At 39.7% G+C, this 27,087-nt stretch overlaps 1 protein-coding gene across 4 annotated transcripts in view; it reads left to right on the top strand.

Annotated features, from left to right (window-relative positions):
- CDC42BPB (CDC42 binding protein kinase beta) overlaps positions 1 to 27,087 on the top strand; it is a 121,032-nt gene that overhangs the window by 69,476 nt on the left and 24,469 nt on the right. For all 4 annotated transcript variants that reach the window (XM_054028080.1, XM_054028079.1, XM_054028078.1 and 1 more), the window contains exons 8-22: positions 2,118 to 2,366; positions 3,340 to 3,419; positions 6,153 to 6,301; positions 6,399 to 6,479; positions 7,949 to 8,037; positions 9,818 to 10,060; positions 15,877 to 15,987; positions 16,269 to 16,513; positions 16,679 to 16,784; positions 17,473 to 17,597; positions 18,767 to 18,872; positions 23,053 to 23,201; positions 23,839 to 23,933; positions 24,021 to 24,100; positions 26,941 to 27,030. In XM_054028080.1, coding sequence (XP_053884055.1) covers positions 2,118 to 2,366; positions 3,340 to 3,419; positions 6,153 to 6,301; positions 6,399 to 6,479; positions 7,949 to 8,037; positions 9,818 to 10,060; positions 15,877 to 15,987; positions 16,269 to 16,513; positions 16,679 to 16,784; positions 17,473 to 17,597; positions 18,767 to 18,872; positions 23,053 to 23,201; positions 23,839 to 23,933; positions 24,021 to 24,100; positions 26,941 to 27,030 — 1,998 coding nt within the window. The remainder of the gene's footprint in view (positions 1 to 2,117; positions 2,367 to 3,339; positions 3,420 to 6,152; positions 6,302 to 6,398; positions 6,480 to 7,948; positions 8,038 to 9,817; positions 10,061 to 15,876; positions 15,988 to 16,268; positions 16,514 to 16,678; positions 16,785 to 17,472; positions 17,598 to 18,766; positions 18,873 to 23,052; positions 23,202 to 23,838; positions 23,934 to 24,020; positions 24,101 to 26,940; positions 27,031 to 27,087) is intronic.

Here is a 27,087-nt window from a genome sequence, read left to right as displayed (position 1 = left end):
ACAGCGCATGGTTGATCCTTTTGAGAAAAGTTATGCAGAGGGTGATGCCTCTTGGGTGCCTCCATAATAGGAAATTTGTTGCTGTTTTTGCAGCATACGTACAGCTGCAATTGTTACTAATGGGACTTCCTCAGAAGAGTTAAATGATATAAGGACACTCGTGCCCTGCCTATACTAGTGCTCACAGTATTGGTAGTGCTGATGCAAAACAGCTAGCAGTTTTCCTAGTGCTGATGCAGCCAATGTGTTATTTCATTCTGTTTTTAAAATGTTGTTAAGTTGAGTTTATGTATATTCAGGCATGCCCTATCTTAACTAGTTTTGGAAAGTTGTCTGATTTGCTAGTTTTGTGATATTTTTTGTGGTATTTATACCTCTAAATGTTTCTGTAGTTTCTATGGTCTTGCTGTCTTAATAATTCAGTCTGTCTTCGGTTTTGTTCATAGATGTGATCATACTGAAAATTTCCATTTAAAAATTTAAACTTGAAATTCTGTTAGGTTTAAGTCTTGCTATCTCAGAACACTTTGCGAATGTTAGTGATTTAACAATCCCACTTTATTTATTTATTAATTTCCGCGTTGTTACCCACAGAAACTGAAGGGGAAACTAACAGACTGGACAGGGTAAACTGTGAAACCTTACTGTTCATAGACAGGTTTCAGAGTGGTAGCCGTGCTGGTCTGTATCAGCAAAAACAATGAGGAGTACTTGTGGCACCTTAGAGACTTAACAAATTTATTTGGGCATAAGCTTTTGTGGGCTAAAAGTGGGTTTTAACCCACGAAAGCTTATGCCCAAATACATTTGTTAGTCTGTAAGGTGCCACAAATACTCCTCGTTGTTTTTGTTCATAGACTGTGTCAAATATATAAAGTAAATGAACTAAAAATAGAAAAACATTTTTCACATATTTTATTTATAGTAATTTCAAATGTGAATTTGTAAGTAATAGGTACATTTTAGGTGCGATTTTTAAATTGACTTTAACTTTATATTTGACAGATTAAAATATGCTGTCATAATTTATAATGCAAATTATTACATAAAGTCAAATGCTATTAGTACAGGTGCCAAAAATACTGAAATCACATTTTTTCCTTACATGTGTACTACTGATTGACACAGCCTACTATTACATTAATTTTTTATGAATGAATCTGATCTGAAAATAGGATTGATTTTTTTCAATAAATAAATACAAATAAAATGCACAAGTACAAAATGGGGAATAACTGGGTAGGTGATAGTACTGCTAAAAAAGATCTGGGGGGTTATAGCAGATCACAAATTGAGTATAAGCCAACAATGTAACGCAATTGCAAAAAAAGGCTATTATTATTCCAGAGTGTATGAACAAGTGTGTCATACATAAGACACAGGAGGTAATTGTCCCACTCTTCTGGGGAGGGCTCAGCTGGTGTACTGTGTTCAGTTTTGGACACCACACTTTAAGAAATATGTGGACAAATTATCAAAGTAGAGCAATAAAAATGATAAAAGGTTTAGCAAGTCTGACCTGTGAGGAAAGGTTAAAAAAACTGAGCATGTTTAGTCTTGAGAAAAGACGACTGAGGAGGGACCTGATAGGTCTTCAAATATGTTAAGGGCTGTTATAAAGAGCACAGTAATTGATTGATCTCCATGTCCGCTGAAGGTAGGACAAGAAGTAATTGTCTTAATGTACAGCAAGGGAGATTTAGGTTACATATTAGGAGAAACTTTCTAACTATAAGGATAGTTAAGCACTGGAATAGGTTTCCAAGAGAGGTTGTGGAATCCCCTTCATTGGGGATTTTTAAGAACAGGTTAGACAAATACCTGGTGGGGATGTTCTAGGTATACTTGGTCCTGCCTCAGTGCAGGGGGCTGGATTTGATGGTCTTGAGGTCCCTTCCAGTCCTACATTTCTTTGATTCTGTGGTTCATCATGCTGAAGACTTCTGTTGCTCATAATAGACTTGAAAATGGTAGCTGTAACTATTAGTTTCCAGTGTCATTTCTGTAGTCTAGAACTTAACTTCTTTACCAAAATAGCTTGTAAAAATTGTATTTTTCCTTTTTACAGGAATTTTCCAGTATAAAATTCTCAAATGAGGTTTATTTTGTTTTTCTAGGAACGATTTCAGTTTCCATCCCATGTGACAGATGTATCTGAAGAAGCAAAAGACCTTATTCAGCGACTTATCTGTAGTAGGGAACGTCGACTAGGACAGAATGGAATAGAGGATTTCAAGTCACATGCATTTTTTAAAGGACTTAATTGGGATAATATTCGAAACCTAGAAGCACCTTATATTCCAGATGTTAGCAGTCCTTCTGACACATCGAACTTTGATGTAGATGATGATGTATTGAGGAATCCTGTGAGTCTTTCATTTAAACATTAAATTATGGCCTTTTTGTGTGTATAGTAACAGTAAAAACTACTAGTTCAGAAGTGAGCAACTTGTTTCTACTTTGTTCTAATAAAAATGTCTAAAGCATAACCATTGATAAGCTATGCTAATGCAACAAAGTTAAGCTTTTAAACCCACAAAAGCCCTGAAATTGAGTTACATTTCTCCTGCAACTTTAAGTCCACCCACTTGTGCATATGCATTGCAATGTTGTTATATAAAACTGAGTAAGATGACCCGCTGCTCATCAGAGCCACACCTAAGGCTCTGAGTTGATGATCACAAGTATCCAGTTCACATGAGATTGTTGAACTCATCCCTGCCTCTTGAGCCAGCTTTGGATTGCAGTTAACAAGATTTCTGCTTTTTGAATACTCGAGAATAGAATTTTTTTCCCATTTCAGTCTCCTAATAGCTTACAAGAATGAAGAGCAGAGGGAGAATATGCCATGTGCACATGAGCTTGTCTCATGCAAGTATGCAGTCATAACACACAGGACCGCTGGGTTTGATTTTGATGCATTGTCCAGCACAAGAGCTAGAATATTAACAGCATTCATTTTGGTGACCAAACGCTATTCACTTTAATGTCTTTTAAAAGCAAAACCCAAACTTATTACGAATGTATTGCATTTTGGATTTGTCATACAGAATTGTCCTCTAAATGGAGTGTGGATAAGAAGAGAGTTTTCAATGTGTATGATGAATTTGGGATAAGGGATGTTGGAACAGTGAGAGATTGTTGTACTCAGCGAATAACTACATATTGTGCACTGATACAATCCTAAGAAAAGTTCACTTCTGATACCACACTCTCAGATTCTAAGGCTAGGAGGGACCATTATGATCATCTAGTCTGACCTCCTGAGCATTAAGGCACAAAGAAGCACTTAAGCTTTTTAAACTTTGTTTGGTTTTCACTCATGTTCTTTTTATGCAGGAAATCGTGCCACCAGGTTCTCATACTGGCTTTTCTGGATTGCATTTACCTTTTGTTGGGTTTACATATACAACTGACAGGTAGGCAAAAGAAACAGTTACTTGTTACGTGTATTGCTCAAATAGGGCTAATCCTAGAAGGTTTACCTTCACAAGCACACTGAAGAATGTGTGTAGATAAAATTTTTTTTTTACTGTATATGAACATTTTTGCTTTGCCTGTACAAGAATTAAAGGTGTTTTTTATTTATACTTAATCTTTCTTCATGTATTTGAAATAGAGCTTACAATGCTTGAGGCTCTTTCATTTTGTGGTATTTGTATGGTTGCTGTGGTTATAGATGTTGGAATAGTGTTTACCTGCTGCAGCAGTAACTCTGGGAGCAATAGAATATAAACATTGCTTTCTGAGGGACCAAAAGAAACACTGGTATTTTGGATTTTTTACTGTATCATCACAGCTGTTACAGTTGATATAATCACTATTGAAGTTCTTTCAGAAGTTCCTCTTTGGGATATAACTTCCCCTACATTTGAGACAGTGGATTAAATTTTGTTGTTTGGTAAAATCCATATTAGTTTTCAGCTAGACCCAGAAAACATATTTTTCAGGATTGTTTTTGGCTTGTGATAGCTCTTTTAAAAATGTTTAATTTCAAAGAGAAGCTGTAGCAATATCAAAATTGCAGTGCACCTGATTTTTATTAGTGGAATCAAAGCAGCAATTTTTGATGTGCAGAAAGTATCCAAATCCTGCCAACATCTATTTTGAAACAAACAAGACTTCATAGACAAAATAGATGCACAGACTGTTGCAGCACAAAATGACATGAAGACTCATTACAGTTGTCAGAAAAACAAATACCAATCAATGAGATCAAGACAATGAGGGAAACTTAACAAAACAAAATCAGAACAATTAAATATGTGGAGGCAGTATGTTAGTCAACTTCTGAATGGTGAAACAGTGGCCAATCCTCCAGATATAGAGAAAGGAGAAGATCTGGATGTCAACCTAGGACCTATCACCAGAGTAAAAGTAGAAAGGGCAGTCAGTCAATTAAAAAGTGGAAAGGAACCAGGTCCGAATAACATTAATGGAGGTTCTTAAGGCAGACTTGAAGAACACACTAGACATTTTGGTAGGCCTCTTAGAAAAAGTACCAATTGAGTGGGAAGAGAGTCGTATGGTGAAGCTGCCAAAGAAAAGAGGTCTCATTGTAAAAAATGGAGAGGTATTCAATTGATGTCTATCCCAAGTAACTTCTTATTATAGACAAATGTAGAAAGTAAATATAAGTGGTAGTTCCAGGTTACAAAAAGAACAGACAGGAGAAATCATCTATAGATCAAATAGTAATCCTACATATCATCAGACCTGTTGATTGAATGGCAGTCACCATTTTATATTAATTTTTTTAGATTTCCAAACAGCCTTTGATATAGTAGATAAAACAGTTTAATGGAAGTTGTTGCACCACTATAGAATCCCTCCGAAATTTGTGAACATCATTCAACGCTTCTATGGAAGTATGACGTGCCAAATAATACATAATAGTGAAGTGACTTAGCCATTCCTGGTCACTACGAGCATCATTACTGGGTAACGAGATCACAGAGCAACCAAGAGATGTATAGTAGTCTTTCACTCAAAAGTTATGAGGACCTTGACTTTGCAGATAACATCAACTCACTATCCCATATGCATAGAGATATGCAAGCCAAAACAAATGATCTCCAGGCATATGCAGAATTAGTAGGGTTGAAAATCAACGTTGAGAAAACTAAAACTATGGGACTCAACACACAAGAAATGCCAATAACACTGTCTGGTATAGACATAGAAGAGATCTGATACTTCACGTGTCTTGGCAGCATTGTAAGTACTGTGGGTGGAACAGACCGAGACATTAAAGCTAGAATAGCAAAAGCCAGATAACATACCTTTGTAACTTTCAAGCTGATCTGGAGAAACAGAAATCTTGCCCTCCAAACTAAACTTTGAATATTTAAAGCCATTGTAAAGCTAGTCTTACTGTATGAAACTTGGAGACTTAAAACCTTTCTATCCTCCAAAGTTTTCATAAACAGCTGCCTTAGACAAAATCCCAATATCAGATGGCCAGGGGGAAAAAAAAATCACAAATGAACTCTGGAGGAGGATGAAACAGAAGCCGATAGGACAGGAAATTACAGAACGAAAATGGAGATGGCTAGTACATATATGTAAGAATGACCTGCATAACATCATAAGACAAGCATTGGACTTGAATGCCGAGAACAAGAGGTGACAAGGTAAACCAAGGATAGCATGGAAATGCATAATAGAAACAGAATTAAAAACCATCAAAATGGCGTAGGAAGAAGCTGACTGCAGCAGGAGACTGGCAAAGATGGAAGCAATGGTGAAGGCACTGTTTTTTCTGCATGGAATAGAAAAGCATGAGAGAAATTGCAAAATCTTGGCAGAAATATATACAGTAACACTACATTAAGTGTTGTGTTCAGAAATTTAGGTGCAACTGTTGAATTCCAGCATGAAACGAACATTTTGAAGAATGGAGTTGACCTCAATTCTGCCAAAGATTTTGTGCCATGCTGAAGAATGTGCTATGTCCTTAGAGCTCTGAATTGTGGATATATCCAGAAGAGAGCTTGCTCCAGTTCAGTGTAGTGTTGGAATGCAAATATAAAATAGGATAAGATGAATTCATCTTTGTATAAAGAATGATACTGTTGTTTATCTGCTTTTTGTTGTAAATATTGTTGTAAGATATTCAGTGATGTATTTTCTAACTCATGTTTTGGTTGCAGCTTATTTTCTGATAGAGGCTCTTTAAGGAGTGTAATGCAGTCCGGTGCTGTAACCAGAGATATGGAGGACAGCTTGCAAATAGAAGCTTATGAAAGGAGAATACGAAAACTGGAGGAAGAAAAACTGGATTTGTACAGAAAACTGCAAAGTCAGTTGGGTACATTTACTAGGATTTGCAATTCAGGTGATGAAAAGCAACAGAATGCTCGTAGTTTGACTGACATTTTTTTCTTATTCAACTTAAGAATCTCCTGTGCCGGATCCAGCTCATGATGAAATCAAGAAGCTAACTGAAGAAATTGAACGTTTGAACAACAAAATAGCAGGTAAGTGTCTGGCATGACTGGCAGATATTCTGTCTGGTATGCTTCAAGTAATAACTTAATTCTAATATTAATATCTCAGTAGCAATAATGCTTGGCTTTATCAATTTAAATTTAATTCAGTACAAATAGTTATTGATGAATGCTAATAAAAGGAAAGGATACTTACTGGAATGCTTATATTAAGCAGCATTTCTGTATTTACAAATAAACTCTTATCTTTTTTTCCCTCAACGTCCGTCCTGAGCCCGATAGCACATATTCCGCTAGGAACCAAGAGAAGGAGGAGTTGGTTAATAGGTTCAGTTTGATATGTTCTGAATGTGATCTTTCTTGTACTTTTAATCTTGCTTTTTTTCTCATGGAAAGAAGGGGCGTTTTTCTGGTCTTAGGTACATTTAAGGGAAGCATTAAAAAGAAATAGTATGGTTGTTTTGAAGCCCACTCAATACATCTTCATCTGGCAGTGTCTAAGACTGACAAGTTGAAAAAGGCAATTACTCAAGTCTTACCTGAGAGAGACAATTGTTGCATCCAAATCAATTATTTGAAACTATGCTGTTTGACCACCCTATTTTGTTCATCCATGTAAACCTCTCCCAGAAAACATGAGATCAGTTTTAAAAGACTTTTTAAAAAGGGAATGAGAGCTACTTTTCAATTAGTGCTAGCTAAACTTTCAGACTTTTAATCTTAATGAAGCTTTACTAAAGAGAGACTCTTAGTTGCTATTACTATAAAGAAAGGAAGAGCAGAGATGTACGTTTGTTTGAGCAATCACACTCAAATTTCCACAGCCCTCAATCTGTCATCTTCCACTTCATAAAAGCCTCCTCTTTGCCTTCCTTCCAGATTTCTTAGCTCAAATCAAATTTTTTCCTCTTCAGACATCCTCCTCACTGAAGAGGTGAACATCCATGTTGATGTAGCACACAATTTCCTGGCCTCCAATTTCTGTCGTCATCTTGACTCATTGGCTTCACCCCACACTCATTCATGGGAAAGTCCTTATCCTAGCCATGACTAATCTAATCTTCCATTCTTCCTACAACATTTATTACTTCAGTATCAATGGTCATTTCCTTAACAGTCTTTCTCTTATTTAGCCATCCTAAAATCTGTCCTAATTTGAGTACAGCGTCCTGCTTAAAAACCCATTCCTGTATTTTGCAAGATAGCATTAATTGACCCCCAAAAACTACTGTTCAAACTTTTTCATCTGGAGAAATGTCGGTCTCCATGACACCAGGGCTCTTAGTAGAGACAGAAGAGAAAAAGTAAAAAAAGAGGGTGAATCCTTGGTGCACAGAGGTTGGCTAGAAGGCTCTACTGAGTGGAGAGATGAAGAAGAAATATTTAAACTCTGTAACAAGTTCCTAGCCAAAGTTAGTGGTTTGTTCATGTAACATTGCTGTTTATGCTATTGGTGGAAATCTGGGAGCCAACTATACTTAGTTTGAATTTCTGTACAGAACTACAGCATGAAGACTCCACACACAGGCTAAAAGGACTTGAAAAGCAGTACAGAACAATAAGGCAAGAGAAGGAGGACCTTCATAAGGTAATGGTCCAAATTGCATACCCTTAACACTCACATCAGGTAGCTCAAGGATAGATTTGTCCAATTGACAGCATTCCCTTAATGTTTGAAACAATGCTTTTCCATTTTGTTTGATATATCAGCATATTAGTCCACCCATTCATTTAATGAGTTATAGAGTGGCAAGATGAGTAATAGCTGTCTGAGGAGACACACATGTATTCTACATCGCATGTTGGTAGGTATTCAAGTAATTTAAAAAAACATGCTTTCTTATTAGCATTTAAGGCATTCGTCTATTCTTCATTTTTTTAGTATGTTCATGATACCTCTCATGAAATAGAGGAAAGTTGAAAAGCCAGATAGTCAGGGAAAATTTTCCTTGGCCAATCCCAGTATAATTTATAAAGACTTGATGTATCCAGGAGTGTGGAGGATAGTTTTCTAACTGTTAAAAAAAATTGCTTTCTAAAGCAGAATCAGTTGGCTGTACCTTTATCTCAAGATCTTGGAATATCCACAGAATTTTTCAAATTGTAAATCTATGGCTAATAATAAATTCCAGATTTACTGAAAAGTATTTTATACAAATATTTAATTCAGTAAGTTTAGCTGGATAATTTTTCCTCACTGAGCCCACTGCCACTAATATAAATAACATAATATATGGAGATATACCTATCTCATGGAACTGGAAGGGACCTTGAAAGGTCATAGAGTCCAGTTGCCTGCCTTCACAGCAGGACCAAGTACTGTCCCTGACAGATTTTTTTTGCCCCCGATCCCCTAAATGGCCCCCTCAAGGTTTGAACTCACAATCCTGGGTTTAGCAGGCCAATGCTCAAACCACTGAGCTATCCCCCTCCCCCATTTGCAGTAAATGAAAATTTAACTTTTTTTGATAAAGGACCAATATGCCATGGCTATAGCATCTAAAGGATTTTTTTTGAAGATTGTTGTCCTGCTTTAGTGTGCAATACTACATATATTATATTTAGCGCATAATTCAACCCTTTTATGCTGTTCTTTTTAAAATATAGTAGAGTATATTATCTTAGTGTTGCACTAAGACTCTATTATTATTATTATTATTATTTCACCACAGTAGTTTAAGTATTTCAAGGTAACTAATTATACATGATGTGTTTTTAAAGTATTACTCTTTATTTTCATTGATATGCTTTCAGATGGCTAGTGTTGGGCATTGGTTAGGGCCCTACCAAATTCATGGCCATTCTGGTCAATTTCACAATCACAGGATTTAAAGTGTTGAATCTTCTTCATAATTTTGTCTGTGGAATCTTGCATAAGATTTTCTTGAAGAATTTCACAATTTTGCTGAGCTCGTAGTGCTTACACCCATAGTTTTTGGGTTTGACTCTTGATCTGATGGCATTGTATATACTGGAATTTTTGGGGTGGTGTTTTTTTTGTTTTGCTTTTTTTTAAAGTGTTGTGCCATTTTGCAAGCACATGGCACTAAGATGAGAACTGCCTTGGGCTGGTGGTACATTTGTGCCTTTTCTTCAGCCAAAGACTATTATGGAGATGGAATATCAGCAGCTGTATGAAAGGAAGTGACTAATTTGTGTGTACAAATCGAGACATGTGGAATAACAAAGCTACACAAAGAGGAATGCCAAATTAGAAGCAGCACAATATTTAAACTCTGGATTTTTGTAAATTAGAAAAGTACATATATTGGTTAACTTTAAAGTAAAGACTGTTTGTCTTGTTTAGTGTGCTTTTTCCTTGGAGAGGAGATGTGGATTTTTCATGTTGTCGTTTTTAATTTTACCAGCAACTTGTGGAAGCTTCAGAAAGATTAAAGACACAGTCCAAAGAACTGAAGGATGCTCATCAGCAAAGAAAGCTAGCTATGCAGGAGTTTTCAGAGCTCAACGAGAGAATGGTAGACTTGCGCTCTCAGAAACAGAAGTTCTCCCGACAGCTTCGTGACAAAGAGGAAGAGATGGAAGTGATTGTGCAGAAAATTGATTCTATGAGACAGGAAATTCGTAAATCTGAGAGAGCCAGAAAAGAGGTAACTTGGCAAAATATTTAAGGCTAACATGTTTCAGCTGCTTCTTATACTTCACTTAAGTCATACTTAATAAAAGTAAAAAAACTCAGTGTAACCATAATTTACATTGGGTCTGTAAAATTGGCCTGACATGTCTAGCTCACTTTATTTCATTTACAGAGTACATCTTAAATATTTAGTAGTTTGTGAAGGAGATAGTTTAGTGTTTTTCTCATGTATTCTAATTGCTTGTAATCCAGTGAAAATATATTCTTGCTATATTCTCATCTTCTCCTTAAAAATGTCAAGAGAGGCAGTCAGCTTGAAATCTAGTAAATTCCAAAGGTCAAAGCAGTTTATTCAGAATACCCCTGCCGATTTCCTCTTTTAAATGTTTTATTTTTCTGTGGCTGTATGAAAGAGAGGGGAAACAATAGAACAGACTAAGCAAAGTGTTCTCAAATTCAGGAAGTAAGCAAATTGGAAGTCATAGTTTCCTCATCATTTTCAATTAACTGTTTTAGTAGGTGTTTGTAACAACTGTAGCTAAAAAAAATAATCAGTTCATTTTTAAGTTCACTACACAACCACCATCATTTTATTAGTAGTATTACCATATGGCTTGGAAACACGAATTGTGGAACAGAATCCTGTTGTGCTGGGTGCTGTACAAACACAGAACAAAAAAACAGTCCCTGCACCAAACAGTCTCAAGACAAGAGACAGCAGGTAAATAGACACAAAGGGAAGTACAAGGAAACAATGGGGCAGTGCTGGTCAGAATGATGGACAATATCAGTGCTTCTGTTTTTTGTAGCATCATGACAAAGGAGTTTTAAGGAGGGATTTCAAGTAAGGATAATGAGAGAGCTTTGTGGATGTTCACTGGGAGCTCCTTCCAAACAGGGAGGGCAGCTCTTCCCAAGCACAGAGGTGTTTGTTTGAAAATTTAAAAGGTTGAGCGATGAAGGCTGGAGCATCGTTGGCCAGTTGGTCATGGGAGTAGACATTTCAATAGTGAACAAAAGATTGGGTGGTGGTAAATCAAAGGGCATTGTTTGACCTCACCCTTTGTCTTTCCCCAAACATCTCGGCTGTGTCCAAATGTTGCTGCTTTTTCCTTTACAACATTTCAATCCAGGCCCTCATAATGTCCTGTATAGGTGCTTGCAAAACTCCTCCACTCTGGTTTCCTGACCCTCAAGTCCATTCAAAGTGCAGCAGCTAAAATAGTCACCATGATTTTGAACGTGTCATCCCCTTTTAAAATGTCTCTATTAGCTCCCTTCAAATTAAAGCTTATCCTACATTTTAGGCTATTTACAACTCTGCCCCTCTGCTTATAGACTCAGTCTTTAAGGCCCGAAGAGACCATCACAATCATCTAGTCTGACGACCTGCACATTGCAGGCCACAGAACCTCACCCACCCGCTCCTGTAATAGACTTATCTATGCTTGTAACTTAGTTGTCTCTCCACCACCTTTGCTGTGGTTGATTGCCCATTTATCCACCCTCCAACAAGTATCTTTCATGCCACCTTTACACATCAAGTGCTCTTCCTTAACTAGGCTGTAAAGTCATTGCCCTCTCCTCCTCCTCCCTCTTCAAGACCCACTTCTACTGTCATTTCAAAGTGACCATATCTTCGTAAGAGAGAAATAATTCATGGAAATATCATAATCACTTTATACTATACAATTTTATGAGACAGAATAGTCAAATACTTGGTATAAAAATACTTTCAAATTAACTGGCATAAAAGGTGAGCATTTTAAGGGAAGCTGATTTGGATGTTGGTATGTGTTTTAAGATGCAACTGAACTATAAACTTAAGGGGCTTATCCTGTGCCATTGTCATTGCCACAGTGACTTACATACCTAACTTCTCCTGTTCTCATTAATGTGGGCTACATGATTTTCCCATAGAGATGTTGTATGTTCTTGATTTATATTTGACTTTAACATGGGTGGTTCTTCAAGTGCTTACTCATGGCCATCCCATATTAGGTGTGTGTGCTTGCCACAGCTCTGGTCCCCCTCCACAGATCCGGTCCAGATGCCGAAAAAGCCTGAAAATCCTGGGTCTTTACGTCCCAGCCCTGGTGCTTATGCAGTTCACACCACAGCAGGCTCAGGGCTTGGGGAGCCAGCCTCGGCAGGACCAGCCCCCACAACTGAGTCAAGGGCTACAAGCGCCATCCGAGCCACCCGCCTTCATCCTCTGCCCAGTTGGACTCGATCCGTGCTAAGCAAGGGGCCAAACGGTCATTTCGAGGGCGACCTACCAGACTATTCCCAGGATCCATCTGTCCCAGTGTTTTCTAACTGCCTTTTCCTTTTCCTCCCTGCTTGGACCACTATAACCTCAGACCGATGGGTCCTCAGGACGATGGAGCAGGGTTGTACCCTCCAGTTCCTTTCTACCCCCCTTTCCTGTCCCTTTTCAGGGACCCCTCTCACAAGACTCTCCTCGCACAGGAGGTAAAGGGGTTGCTACAGCTGGGAGCGGTGGAGGAAGTTCCTCTCAAGTACAGGAACAAGGTGTTATTTTCCCTGTACTTTTCCAAATTCCAAAGGCCAAAGGCGGTCTACGGCGCATCCTAGATCTGTGAGATGTTAAAGTGCTGCATGGTTAAAGTTCTGCCTGGTTTCCCTGGCTTCTATTATCCCCTCCCTGGATCCGGGAGACTGGTATGCCATCCTCGACTTGAAGGACACATACTTCTACATAGTGATCTTTCAAGGACACAGATGCTTCCTCCGGTTTACGGTGGGGCCCCACCACTACCAGTTTGCTGTCCTCCTGTTCGGCCTGGTGACAGCACCGAGAGTGTTTACCAAGTGCATGTCAGTGGTAGCGGCTTACCTTGGGCGTCGGGGTATCCAGATCTACCTGTACCTCGATGCCTGGCTCGTCAAGGGCAGCTACAGTTCTCCAGTCCAAACAGATGTCACGGTGCTTCAAGCCACGTACTGCTCTCTGGGCCTACTGGTGAACGACAAAAAGTCAACCTTCGTGCTGGTGCAGAGGATAGAGTTCATTGGAGCGGTCTTCAATTTTACCTGCGCCATAGCGTTCCTGCCGCTGGAAAGCTTCCACACGATAGCGAATCTCATCACAGAAGTCTCCACGTTCCCTTGGACTACAGCCAGGGTCTGTCTGCGCCTGCTGGGTCACATGGCAGTGTGCACTTATGTGATCCATCAGGCCAGGCTCTGGATGCGGCCCCGCAACAATGGCTGGGGACGGTCTATTCCCAATCCCAACACCCCCTGGAAAAGATTATTACCATTCCCCAGGTGATACTTACCTCACTGCAATGGTGGACCGACCACGGGGCAGTCCTGGAGGGGGTTTCGTTCGACAACCCCCCTCACTCCATCGAGTAGGTTTTGGATGCCTTGGACCTTGGCTGGGGTGCGCACCTCGGCAACCTCCAGAGACAGAGGATCTGGTCCCCGGAGGAGGCAAGGTTGCACATAAATGTGAAAGAGCTTTGAGCAGTCCAGCTGGAATGCGGAGTCTTCCTGTCAAGCAAGGTGATGCGAGTCCTGATGGACAACACAGCTTCAATGTTCTACATCAACAAGCAAGGGGGAGTGTGCTCATTGGCTCTCTGTCAACAGACACTCCATCTGTGGGACTTCTGCATCAGCCACAAAATCCACCTGGAAGCTTGTCACCATCCCAGTGTCAAGAATATGCTGGCGGACCAGCTCAGCAGGGACTTCTCCTCTCACCACAAGTGAGAGAGCCTGCATGATCTTCCAAAGGTGGGGAACTCCCCAAGTGGACCTGTTCGCCATCAGGCTAAACAGGAAATGCCACCAGTTTTTTGTTCTCAGCAAGAACTGAGCAAGGGTTCCCTCTCTGATGCCTTCCTCCTGTCATGGTCAGGGAGCCTGATGTACACGTTCTCTCCGATTCCACTCATCAGCAGGGTCCTGGTAAAGATCGAGAGACAAAGCGCAGGTTGTTGTGATCGCCCTGGCGTGGCCTCGCCAGCATTGGTTCGGCACGCTCATGAACTTGTCAGCAGCCCCTTCCTGGCCCCTGCCCAACTTTCCAGACCACGGTCGGCTCCTACATCCCAATCTCGAGTTCCTCCACCTCTTGGGGTGGATGCAGTGTGGCTGAACCTGGAGGAACGGACGTGTTCAGAAGGAGTCCAACGGGTCCTCCTGGGGAGTAGGAAGCCTTCAACCAGACTGACTTACCTGGCAAAGTGGACGAGGTTTTCCCACTGAGCGTCCGAACGTGACATCTCTCCCTCGTGTTCTTCCATACAGGCTGTCCTGGACTACCTGCTCCATTTGAGGAACCAGGGCCTGGCACACTCTTCCATTAGAGAGCATCTCACACCTATCTCCGCTTTTCACCTGCCGATCCAAGGACAGATAGTGTTTTCCCATGATATGACAGTCGAATTCTTGAGAGGGGCTCGAGAGAGACTTCCCGCAGGTGCAGCTCCTGTCTCGCAGTGGTATCTTAACTTGGTCCTCTCTAGGCTCACTGGCCCGCCCTTTGAGCTGCTGGGTTCTTGCTCCTTTTCCCATCTGTCATGGAAAGTCACGTTCCTAGTGGCGGTGACATTGGTGAGACAGGTCTCTGAAATTAAAGCCTTGACCTCCGAAGTGCCGTACATGGTCTTCTACAAAGACAAGGTTCAGCTGCGGCCCCATCCGCCCTTCCTGCCGAAAGTGGTCTCCACCTTCCATATCAACCAGGACATCTTCCTCCCAGTGTTCTGTCCCAAACCAAACAAGACCAGTGAAGAGAGGCGCCTTCACATGCTGGACGTCTGAAGGGCCTTGGCTTTTTATTTAGAATGTACCAAGCCTTTCAGTAAATTGACTCAACTCTTCATCGCTACAGTGGATAGGATGAAGGGCCTTCCGGTGTCCTCACAGAGGATTTCCAATCGGATCACCTTGTGCATAAGGACCTGTAACAATCTGGCGGGAGTTCCGCCACTGCTGATTGTCAGAGCCCACTCGATGAGAGCTCAGGCATCTTCAGCGGCCTTCCTGGTGCACATCCCTATCCAGTACATCTGTAGAGCCGCAATGTGGTCCTCTGTCCACACGTTCACAGCTCATTATGCCATCACTCAGCAGGCCACAGGTGACACTGGATTTGACAGAGCTGTGTTGCAATCAACACATCCGTGAACTCCTACTCACCTCCAGGGGTACTGCTTTGGAGTCACCTAATATGGAATGGACATGAGCAAGCACTTGAAGAAAAGACAGTTACCTTTTCTGTAACTGGTGTTCTTCAAGATGTGTTGCTCATGTCCATTCCACATCCCTTCCCCACTGTCTGAGTTTCTGGCAAGAAGGAACTGAGGGTGGGGTGAGCCAGCAGTGCCTCTTATACCGTGCCATGTGGGCGCCACTCCAGAGGGCGCCAGAGCCAGACCCCTACGGATACTGCTGAGGGAAAAACTTCTGGCACCGGTGCATGTGGCAAGCACACACACATAATACGGAATGGTCATGAGTAACACATCTCGAAGAACACCAGTTGCGGGAAAGGTAACTGTCCTTCTTTTTTTTTTTTTTTTTTTTTAATTTTTTTTATTTTATTACCCAACAGTAACCCCACTGGCTGACAGAATGGTGGTGTTTGGACTACAAAGGGAATGAATCTTGCCTGAAAGACTTGTCTAGAAAGATAGTGGTCACAGTGTGGGCTGCAAGAGTTATAAGGATGGGAGGTAAAGAAGGAATCCTGCTGTTTCCAAGGACCCAAAAGCAGCCTGGAGGAGAGGAAAGGAGCAGAGTAGCTACAACTGTCTGCTTTGACATAATTTAAGATTTTCTTTTTCACAGCTGGAAGCTCAACTTGAGGATGCCACCGCAGAAGCATCAAAGGAACGCAAGCTTCGCGAACATAGTGAGATTTTCTCCAAGCAGCTGGAAAATGAACTGGAAGCACTAAAGGTACCATTATTTAAAAAATGCAAGATATGGGGAAACAGATGCCCTTTTCACTACTGATACACGACCAAGCCTCCAATAACTTTGCTTATTTAAGCGTGTGCATTTTGTGGCACTTCGTGTCTTTTAACTGAATCGGGCTTTCCTAGAAACCTGACACAGCCTCTTGTTATTGATGTTAATCTCTTGGCTTTTGCCTGTCCACATTAAATCCTAACTTTTTAAGCAACACTAGAAAAATCTTGGGTCGTCTTTTCCGATAATTTTCACTCTTTCTTTTGCAGCTAAAGCAAGGAGGCCGTGCAGCAGGTGCCACATTAGAACATCAGCAGGAGCTTTCCAAAATGAAGTCCGAGCTAGAAAAGAAAATCTTGTTCTATGAAGAGGAGTTAGTCAGGCGAGAGGCATCCCATGTCTTGGAAATAAAAAATATAAAAAAGGAGGTGCATGATTCAGAAAGCCATCAGCTAGCACTGCAGAAAGAGATCATGATGCTAAAAGATAAATTGGAGAAGGCAAAACGAGAGAGGTAAGGGTCTGTATGAAACCACTTTGCTGGAGAAATTCCACCCCTCCCCGCCCCCCCTTCTCTACTGTAGTGGAATTTTGGGCACCCAACTCCCCTAGTGCCTTTTGAAAATACCAACCACCCCCAGTGGTCTGTAAAGTTTTAAGTTCTCTGTTTTTTCCTCAGGCACAATGAGATGGAGGAGACTGTAGGAACAATAAAAGAGAAATATGAACGGGAAAGAACCATGTTCTTTGAAGATAACAAAAAGTTAACAACAGAAAATGAAAAGGTAATTAGTATGGCCATTGTTTTGGAACAAAGTACAATTGCTCTTCTTGAAAACTAGTGTTCTGTTCTTCACTTAAATCTTGTTACCTTTTATGTCACTCTGATATTGTGATAGTTCTCTATAAAACTCGCTGACCACAGAAGAAACCATAAACGTGCTTTAAAAATGGGATTTTTTTCATTAGTATGGATAGGAGTAATTCCGACTGTCACACATGTATGCCACGGACCTGTGCAAATCACTTTCTTCTTATAGTATGAAGTGAGAGGGGTCACTCACACTTGTGGGATTGGTGCCTCCTAATGTTGAGTGGTGGAATTTTATGAAGAGCTGTCCACTGGGAATTTTCACCCCTTCACTCCCCCCATGAAGTATTCCAAGGGTATAAAAGGGGCTGATACCAACTACCCCCAAGCTGGATTGCACAGTGTCTTTGACACTCATCGGTCTTTCTATTAATTTCTCCAGTTCACATTTCCTTTGTTTGAAGTGGCATGTGAACCTGAGTACTACTAGACCTGGAAGTCACACTTATAGAGCGTGGAAAAACGTTTTCCGAAGGTTACATTGATTTGGCAGAGCTTTTTAATATCCTCGAGTGGTCTTGTTTGTGTATATTCCGCATGCATAATGAGTTTGAAAGTGACATAAATTGCAGATGAAAACAACTGATCACTTTTCATTTCAGCTTTGTTCCTTTGTGGATAAATTAACAGCACAAAACAGGCAGCTAGAAGATGAGCTCCAAGACCTGGCAGCAAAGAAAGAATCGGTTGCTCATTGGGAAGCTCAGATTGCAGAAATTATTCAGTGGTATGTACTATTCCAGATAGCAATCTTCAGCTTTTGAAATACAGATAGGGCCTTTAACATAACCAAGTCTTCTGTGAATTTTGAAGATTAGTGGAAAACTATACATGGATGTGGTGGTTGATCTGTTTTGTCTTTTGTTTACCAGTGGATTAAGTAGTAGGATTTTTTCATTTTGCAGCAAATTACTGCCATAGAATATTAAAGGCACAAGAAGACTATTTCAATGTCAGTTCAAGTCAAAATTTAAAATGATTATTAAATCATGAAATCACGATCCTTGGTTTCCTCTAGAATTTTCTGACATTCACTCAGGGCAACTTGTCTGGAACCCTGTAAGTTCTGGCAGCAGGAGACTACCTTGTAGCAGTTCAGTCTCCAGTGTCATCGCCTTCAGGGTCTCTTGTATTTCCTTCTTTGATTTTTAGTGTTCCCACCCTCACCCAGACAAGCACTTGCAGTCAGAAAGATAGCCTCTCTCTCGCACACAATTTCTATTCATTAGTACCTTACTGGTTTGACAGGCCATGTGCAAGTGTTTCAAGAGTGTAAGAACACAGGCAGGCATGCAGGCCTACTCGCATTCATAAAGGTGTGCTCACATTCTTCCTCCACCTGAGGCTCAGTGGTGATGGAGCCTAGGCCTAACGATCAGTGCTTCTCAGAAAGAAGAGTTTCTTATCCCTGGAGTGACCTTAGGCTTGAAAAGAATCTTTCAGCTAGTGAAGTAGAGAGGAAAGGGGTGCTGAGGGCATGTTTATATGCTTTTCTGGGCACTGAGAGAGGGGACTTGGGGGAGGCCCATAGAAATCAGCTTCTGGCTGTTCATGGAATAAGCAGATCAGGCTCCATGCAGTAGTAGTGAAACACAGTATGGTTCCTGTTGAGTTCTAGAGGGGAAGCTATCATGCAACACCTGGCAGCATCCAGGGGTAGGAGAACCAGCTGGAGGGAAGTCCTAAAGGAGGCACAGCTAGGCTCCATCCTGGGCCTGGCAATTTCCCCAGTTCTCTATCCCTGCTTGTGACCCTAAATTCAGTACAAATACTCTGTTGATAGTTGGCAGCAAGATGATTTGTTTCATGGTGCATTAGCCTGAGAATCAGTTTTATATTTTCTCCAGCTTCTAAACAAGGTCTTGCTTAAGTAACTGCTTTGTAATTGCACTCTAGGGTAAGTGATGAGAAGGACGCCCGTGGATATCTTCAGGCTTTGGCTTCCAAGATGACAGAAGAATTAGAGTCATTGAGAATCTCTAGTCTGGGCTCAAGAACATTGGTAAGTTAACAGTAAGCATTCAGAAGGCTTTCTAATTCTGGATGCCTAAAATGCTTAATACTTGGCTTCATTTACTTCCATATTCATTTAGAAATCCTCTTATTTATCAAGAAAGGGTATATGCAAATAGCCAGAGGTGTTTTCTAATAAAGACTGTGTGCTTTGATTATCCTGTCTGCTTTGCCCCATTGTGTGTGTATCCCAGTTACACCACTGTGACACTTCTTGGGATACCCAGGCCTGTGAGTCGCCTTGTTACCATCTTCTCTAGAGAGAGGGAGTCTTGTAGTAGTGCAGTGTCAGCTCCCTGACACTGCCGGCCTTTCAGCCATTCTCTCCTCTGTGCTTATGCCAGCCCTTCCTTTCCCAGGCAGGTTAACAATAGGTGCACCAAATCTCTTTGAATCACTCCCCTGTGCTATGCAGCCCCTGACACTGACTACTCACAGAAATTCCAAATCCTCTGCACCCAAAGGTGCAGCGTACCCAAGTTTACCAGTTTTACCTTAAACCACCACTCCTGTGAACCACACAGCACTTGTGACCACTTATGATAAAAGTCGATTTATTTAAATAAGAATAAAGATTTAACTAGAAACAAGAGAGTGATGGAAACAAGTGGTTACAATATAAAACAAAATCATAAAAAGTGAACCTGAGTTTGCACTTACGAATAGTTACCTTTCCTATATAATAAAGTAGATTTTTCTCACCAAAGTTCCATCTGTTGCAGAGCTGGCTGGTTTCTCAAGAACCAGGGTTCAAAATTGCATGAAAGAATCCCCCCTCTGCCAGGGGTTTTCCTCAGTGAGTGGATAGAGTGCTTTTCCCTATTCTGGTATACTGAAACCAGCCATTTATTTCTGCTCACAGGTTGGGTGAACCCCTGCCTTGTTGTAGAGTGTCTTTTCTACCTTTAAATGGTTTTGCTGGTTTGTAGTGTCTGGTGTTTTCCCCCATTGACTTTTCTGGCATGTGCAAAGGTAGACAATGAAACCCTGCCTTACCTTGTCAGCTGACGAGGGAGGAGTGACAGCTCCCTCTTGCTTGAATAGATCATCATTGAGACACATTACCTTGTGGTGACTGATTTATGATAGAATCACAGGACTGGAGGGGACCTCGAGAGGTCATCTAGTCCCGTCCCCTGCGCTCATGGCAGGACTATGTATTATCTAGACAAGAGGTTCTCAAACGGGGGGGTGGGAAGGCTCGTGAGAAGCATTAGACAAAAAACACTGCCCACATTTTACCCGCAGCAATAAATAACTAGCAATGCTGCTTCCTCCAGACGTATCAGGTCTTCAGATGGTGTGGTGCATTTTGATGGATTTCTGTTGAGCTTGCCTAGCGTTATATAAAGTCGTTGCCATCTGTATGTTAATCAGTTTACATCTAATTGTAAGCATTAACCGCAATCACAGTTTTGCTTTTGCTCTTATTACAATGGATCGTTAGCTCGGTTTGAATCAATAACTTACTGTGTTTAATATTTCATGAGTTTCATGGGTTTTTGTATTGGTATATGTTCTTGTGTGCCTGGGGACGTAAACTACTAGTACAAAGAAGGGGGGCACAATTAAATAAGTTTGAGAATTGCTGACCATCCCTGACAGATGTTTGTCTAACCTGCTCCTAAAAACCTCCAAAGACACAAATTCCACAACCTCCCTAGGCAATTTATTCCAATGCTTAACCACCCTGACAGTTGGGAAGTTTTTCCTAATGTCCAGTCTAAGCCTCCCTTACTGCAGTTTAAGCTCATTGATTCTTGTCGTATCCTCAGACACTTAAGGAAAACAATTTTTCTCCCTCCTCCTTGTAATAACCTTTTATGTACTTGAAAACTGTAATCATGTCCCCGCATAGTCTTCTCTTCTCCAGGCTAAACAAACCCAATTTTCCATCTTCCCTCATAGGCCATGTTTTCTAGACCTTTAATGATTTTTGTTGCTCTCCTATAGGCTTTCTCCAATTTGTCCACATCTTTCCTGAAATGTGGTGCCCAGAACTGGACACAATACTTCAGTGGAGGCCTAATCAGCACAGAGTAGAGCAGAATTACTTCCCATGTCTTGCTTACAACACTCATTGTTCCTTTAATAATATCCATCTGTACATTTCTCAGTGATTGAGTCATGACCAGTTACGAGCTTTCTGTAGATACCTTGCATGTTGTTCTTTATGGATAAATAAGACATGTTTGCTGTAGTGAGTTTGTCAGGTCTGAGGTGAGAGCTGATTGCGAAGGACAGGGCACCTTTGCGCAGGGGTCTCTGTGTCACACAATCCGAATTTGATAACCTTCTGTATTTTGCTTGTTGCCAATACCTGCCGTTAATTGCAAACTATGCCTTTAAAACAAGATTAAAGGGAAGAGTCAATAAAATAAACACTTCTAAAAGAAATAAATAAAAGGGAATATTTTTAATGCACCGTATCCCAAAAGGTTTAGACACATAAATGAATAATAGCCATTTGCCCTGACAGTAGTAGTAATAAAACTACAAGGGGTTTCATTCTTCATGCTGCATGGCATAAGATGATCAACATTTGGGATCAGGAAGAAAGTTTTCCTTATGGGAAAATGTTAAGCAGCTAGTTATATTAATTTATATTTCATAATTTTGCCTAGCGGTCTTAAAGAAAGGAGCCCCGCTAAGGAAAGCTTACAGTGCTTAGGGCAAAATTCTCTTGTCCTTGGTACCTGGTAAGTCCAAGAATGGGGAAGGAAAGCGTCTTCATGGGGCCTCTACTCACCCAACACACTGGTCAGCACACAAGGGAAAACTAACCTACTACTGGTTTATACTGGTAACCATAGGCATAGTTTGACTTCTGTATTTGGAGGGGCAATGCCCCCATGCTAGTAACAGATTACATCCCCTTTTCCTCCCCACTTCAGAGTAAGTGGGGAGCAAGAGAGCAAATTGTGGCTTGTAATTTTCTTCCTGATCTATTCAGGCAGCACAGCTGTGCACCACCCTGCCCTTGCTTGGGGTAGAGAGTGAAATGTAAACTAACCCTAAGTGAAGACAAGCGCAAGAGGAGGAGATGGCAAATTAACGTCAGACAGTGACCATTTGCTTTTTGCCTACTGTCAAAATATAAAAAGCGGATGACATACTATAACAAGGCTGGTTTCATAGACTTTAGCAAATTTGTTCTAAATTAATAATCGTGTTTTTGGAGCAGACTTCAGGTATATATGGAAATGAAATAAGGCATTGCCTTTCAAATTGTGGTTCTTGGACTACTGAGATTCTTTGGAGCACTTTCAGCTCTCGCCAGGTCACCAGTATGTTAAAATAGTGTTGCTTTCCTTCGTCTCAGCTGCTAAACTTCATTAGATAGCAAAAAATATATTTTTAATATTCTGTTTCAGTGTAAGAATTGCTGCAGTTGCCATGGGAATGTTATACGGTTTCATGTTCTTGAGTGGGTGGATAGGTGTCCATGAGACCATCTCTATTAAGTTACAGTCAACATTATGAAAATGTTTGAGAACCTCTATAATAAAAAAAAAAAAAATTGAAAAATTATCTTTCTTAGAAAATCAAAAATACCATTTTCTGGTATTAAAATGCAGAGGAATTAATCCATATCTTAGATTAGTATATAATGTACAACAAGATTAAAAAATACATCTATTGTCTTTAGGTTTCTCAAAGAGACGCTAACAACTTAAAAGCCTTTTGTTGTAAACAAACTGAAGTTTGTATCTGTCAGTAATAACACGCCGTTGATTGACTGTGAACATTCTAAAACTCCAATTTCACTCTTTTTAACTTTTCTCTCCGCCTGGACAATGGAAAATAAGTGAAGTCACTTTCACCTTTGTTCATAGTCATTTTCATTTTCAGGTTTTTAGTGTTGCAGGGTTTGTTTCAGGCACTGCAGATGAACCATTAATTGGTTTAAAACTACTGACTGAATACTTTTATTGGTCATGGTTTTTTATAAAAGCCTGTTTTATAAAATTTAAATATTGGGCCAGTTTTGACAGTGTCCATTTAAACTCTTTCATCATAACAATGAAAGTGTTAGTATGTGATTTTAAATTAAGATCTCTGGGGGAAATCTGGGGGGATCAGAGGTTCTGTGTTCTTTGTATTTGTGAACAAAGGAGGAAAATTACTTTAGAGAGTTGATGTTAATGTACAATAACTTACTCCAATAGGATCCACTTTGGAAACTGCGACGCAGTCAGAAGCTGGATATGTCAGCTAGGCTGGAACTGCAGTCTGCTCTGGATGCAGAAATACGTGCCAAACAGCTAATTCAAGAAGAGTTACGAAAGGTTAAAGATGCAAACATATCCTTTGAGAGGTAATAAATTACTGAAGCCTGCAGTCTTGTTCATCTGAACATTCTAACATGCTGAGTTACCCTTAATGTACCACTCTTAACTACCTGTTCAAATAACAAACACTTTTTAATTTACCCTTCTTTATGCCAAGAATCTTACACCCTGACAGAAAATGATGTGGTCTATTACAGGTTTCTTCCCCAACTTCATTTAAAAATTCTAAAGATTTCTTGAAGTAATTTTTAAGATAAAGCATCATGCCCAAATGAGTGGATTGATTGTAATGTGTGGGTCTTTGCCATGCAGGAGAAATGGGTTCTAGGAGTAGCATCCGAAATCCCCTTTCTTAGAGCAGTTGGAGAGACGATGGTGGTATGGGGGAGGGAAGACCATCCTACCCAGAGATTATCATCAGTTAGCTACCACCTGCAACATCACAGGGAGAGATGCAGATAACCTAAAGAACTCTGTCTAGCATGGTAGTGAAATTGTAATTCTCAGAAATTGTGGGCTGGGGGAAATGATCTGCTTTAAAAAGAAGGTCGGTGTTGCCAAAGCTAAGAGGCGAAAGGGGGACTACTGCCAGTAAAAATAAGAATGTAAAATTATGTAGTAAATTTCTTGCCTTTCAAATATTTCATGGTTTTCATGTTCTAGTAAGCTGAAGGAATCTGAAGCAAAAAATCAGGAACTGTTGGAAGAAATGGAGGGATTGAAGAAAAAGCTGGAAGAAAAATACAGAACAGATACAGGTAACTAAAGTTAGTATTAGAATTAATTTTGAGCTTATCATTTGTAGTGTTTTCTTTGAGCTAAATCAGCTAATTATTTTCTTTCAGGTCTCAAACTTCCAGACTTTCAAGATTCAATTTTTGAATATTTCAACACTTCACCTCTTGCACGCGATCTGACTTTTAGAGTGAGTTTTTACATCATGACTACAAAAATGTGTCAGGAGGATTTTGAATTAATTAGTTTATTCATAGCTAATATGCAGTAAATTAGGTTCTGACAAATGAGTATGAAATATGCAAGATGAATTAAAAGTATGTAGCAAGTGCACATTGCCCCTATAATAGATGTCATGTAGCTAGGCATTAGTAGAGAAAGCAATAATTTTTTGAAATAGTTGCAAAACCCTACTTTAAGGTAATCAAAAGAACCAGGATATGAAAATGTCTGAGAATTTCTACTGGATAAATAATGCATTCACTTTTTCGGAACAAGCTTCACGTTAAAGTCAAACTAAAGGGCAGCACATACAGCTGCTGGTTACATGGTTGCATCTGCTGACAAACTGGCTGATTAAATGCATTGATGAGCCCCAAAGGGTGACCCATCTAGTATGTGAAATTATGTTGCCTCCAGGGTTGGGCTTCAGTGTGGAGGTTAAGAGTAGATGGAACTGGAAAGAACTTCAGAGATGCAGAAGACCTAGCATGTTGGTCTAGGCCAAATAAGACTTTTTCAAGGTTTCTGTTGCACGGTAGCTCAGCTTTGTCATGACACACCCTCTGATTTTCTTTAGAAAGTTAATCATACAAATTGTGGCTTTGGTGCGTAAAGTTTGTACATCCCCTGAGGAAACAGCTGTTAATTACTGCAGTGAATCACATTTCCTTACTTTATGAACTCTTGATCCTTGATACGTTTCTGGATGTTTTGTATAACATTTAAAAACAGACAGTTAAGAAAGTGTAAAATAGAGGGGTGCAGTTATACTGGTTGGGATTAAATCCTGGTCTGCCTAGATAAATATTTGTATCTAGATAGTGTTGTCATAATATTACTGTGCTTTCTATTCATTTCTCACATTGTTGCTGTTGCCAAGAAGACAGAATCATGCTGTGAGATGTGCAATACATAAACCTGAATGTGTGCTATTTCCTATTATAGTATCTGTGTGCTAGTGTATTTACTATTAACACAGCAGGTCATTCTGTATACTATTCCATTTCCACTCCCCAGACATTCCTTTAAAAAAGGAATAGATGAAAAGCATATGAAATGTGCTGCTACCAGGGTGTGAGTTCTTAGGTCGACTGATCTTGGTAGTTTCTCATTTAAAGCAAACTGACATTACTTAATCAATAAATGAGATTTTAAAGCACTTTGTATGAATAAGGATTGAATCATTGGTTTTATAATTGAAATCAAATATATTACAAAGTGTAGGGCTTAAAAAATTAAATCCATAATAAACCAAAAGGCCACGTCATAGATCCCGCCATAAATAAATAAGTGCTAAGGAAAGTTGAGTATCATTTTCTTACGAATTACAGTTAGAAGTCTGAATATTTTGATTAACAAAATTTGCATTAACTTTTTGAAGGTACACTTATACCGCCCCCTGATCTTCCTGGTTATTTTGGTTTGTGTAAATATCAGTTTGCTGCATAAACATTCATTTAATTAGCCTACTAATAATCCCTCTGAAGTTTCTTATGGGTGATAAGTGATCATTTTTATCCCTCATATCTGTTACAACAAAGGATTCTCTTTCTTCCTCGTCTACGTCTTCTCTGCTAGCCTTTTGGGAAGAAGTAAGTTCTTGCTGATACATTTGTCTCCTTAATTTATGACCTATTTGTAAGACTGGCATCCTAAAACTAGCGAATTTTTTTTTCTTCCTTAATAACTTTTTACTACAAATTAACCCACTAAATAGAAATAGTTGGTTTGTTTTTTTTTTTTTTAAACCGCCTTACAGGCTGACAATTTAAGATACTTTGACAATACAATCATGGCTAAAGATGAATCTTGTTTATCATGGTAACATACTTTGTTTTACACAAGGATACAATTTCATGTTTATTTTATATTCCTCAGTCTAACACTACCAATCAGCATATAACAAAATGTCGATACATATCTAGTGTAACTGTGAGTTATCTTCCAATCTAAAGTAGCTGAGGAGTGAGTATGACTCGTACTCAACGGCCTTTACTACTAATTACATAATATTTTATAAAGTTTAATCTGATGTTTGCTAATCATAATCTTCCCAATGTCCAGAGAGTACAATAATATAATATCCTAATTCCCCACCCAGCTGTGGTAACTCTAGAATTATAGCACACTACCCCTTGTACTGGCAATTAGTAGTAGTTATTGTAAATATGTATTTAATAGAGGATGTGTGATGGTATTAGTTTCTAGTATTAGTGAAATGAGTTGTATTTATTGTTAGAATTCCAAATGGTAACAGAATTCTATCTATAAAATTCTTGAAATATTGTTTAAATACTAAAAATAAATTGGATGAAGTCACTTTAAGAACCTTATGCTTGGATCAGTGGCTGCTCTACACTGTAAAAATCCTACTGTAGTAGATATTCCATGGTTTGTTGTCCAAGAAGCCTGGCTTCCTCTCATATCAGCGTATAAGAATGTAGGAGCAACATTCAAATATGTGATTGGTGGAGTCCAAGTATGTTATGAAGGGTCTTTCTTGGATTTCAGGGAGAAAGAGGCTGATGTTTATGGCTATTATGCCACCTACCATTTGGGAATTTTTAAAATATGATACTTCCATTTCTACAGTTTTGCTACCATTTAGTGGGTCTGATTTTTTTTTTTTTTTTTTTTAAGAAACAGACGTTACATAGCATTTATAGACATTAGCAGTGCTCTTAATGTTGTGCTTCACAAACTATTTTTGATCTGAGTTGTTAATTGTAACCATTCTAGGATTTATTTCATGTTGATGCAAGAACACTATAGTATTAATCTAATTGGTTTGCTAACTTTTTTTTGCAGACAAGTTCTATTAGCGAGCAGGAAACACAAGGTCCCAAACCAGAAGTCTCACCATCCACTTCTGTTATGACTACAGAACAGCAGCAAGAAGTAAGGCCTCTGGTATTTTATTATTCAGAGTAATTCACTTAGGTCTTAGACACATCT

This window comes from Malaclemys terrapin, chromosome 4, assembly GCF_027887155.1.
Source record: "Malaclemys terrapin pileata isolate rMalTer1 chromosome 4, rMalTer1.hap1, whole genome shotgun sequence".
Lineage (NCBI taxonomy): Eukaryota > Metazoa > Chordata > Testudines > Emydidae > Malaclemys > Malaclemys terrapin.
The sequence above is the reverse complement of the archived record's forward strand: the minus strand, read 5'-3'. Positions and strand labels throughout refer to the sequence as shown.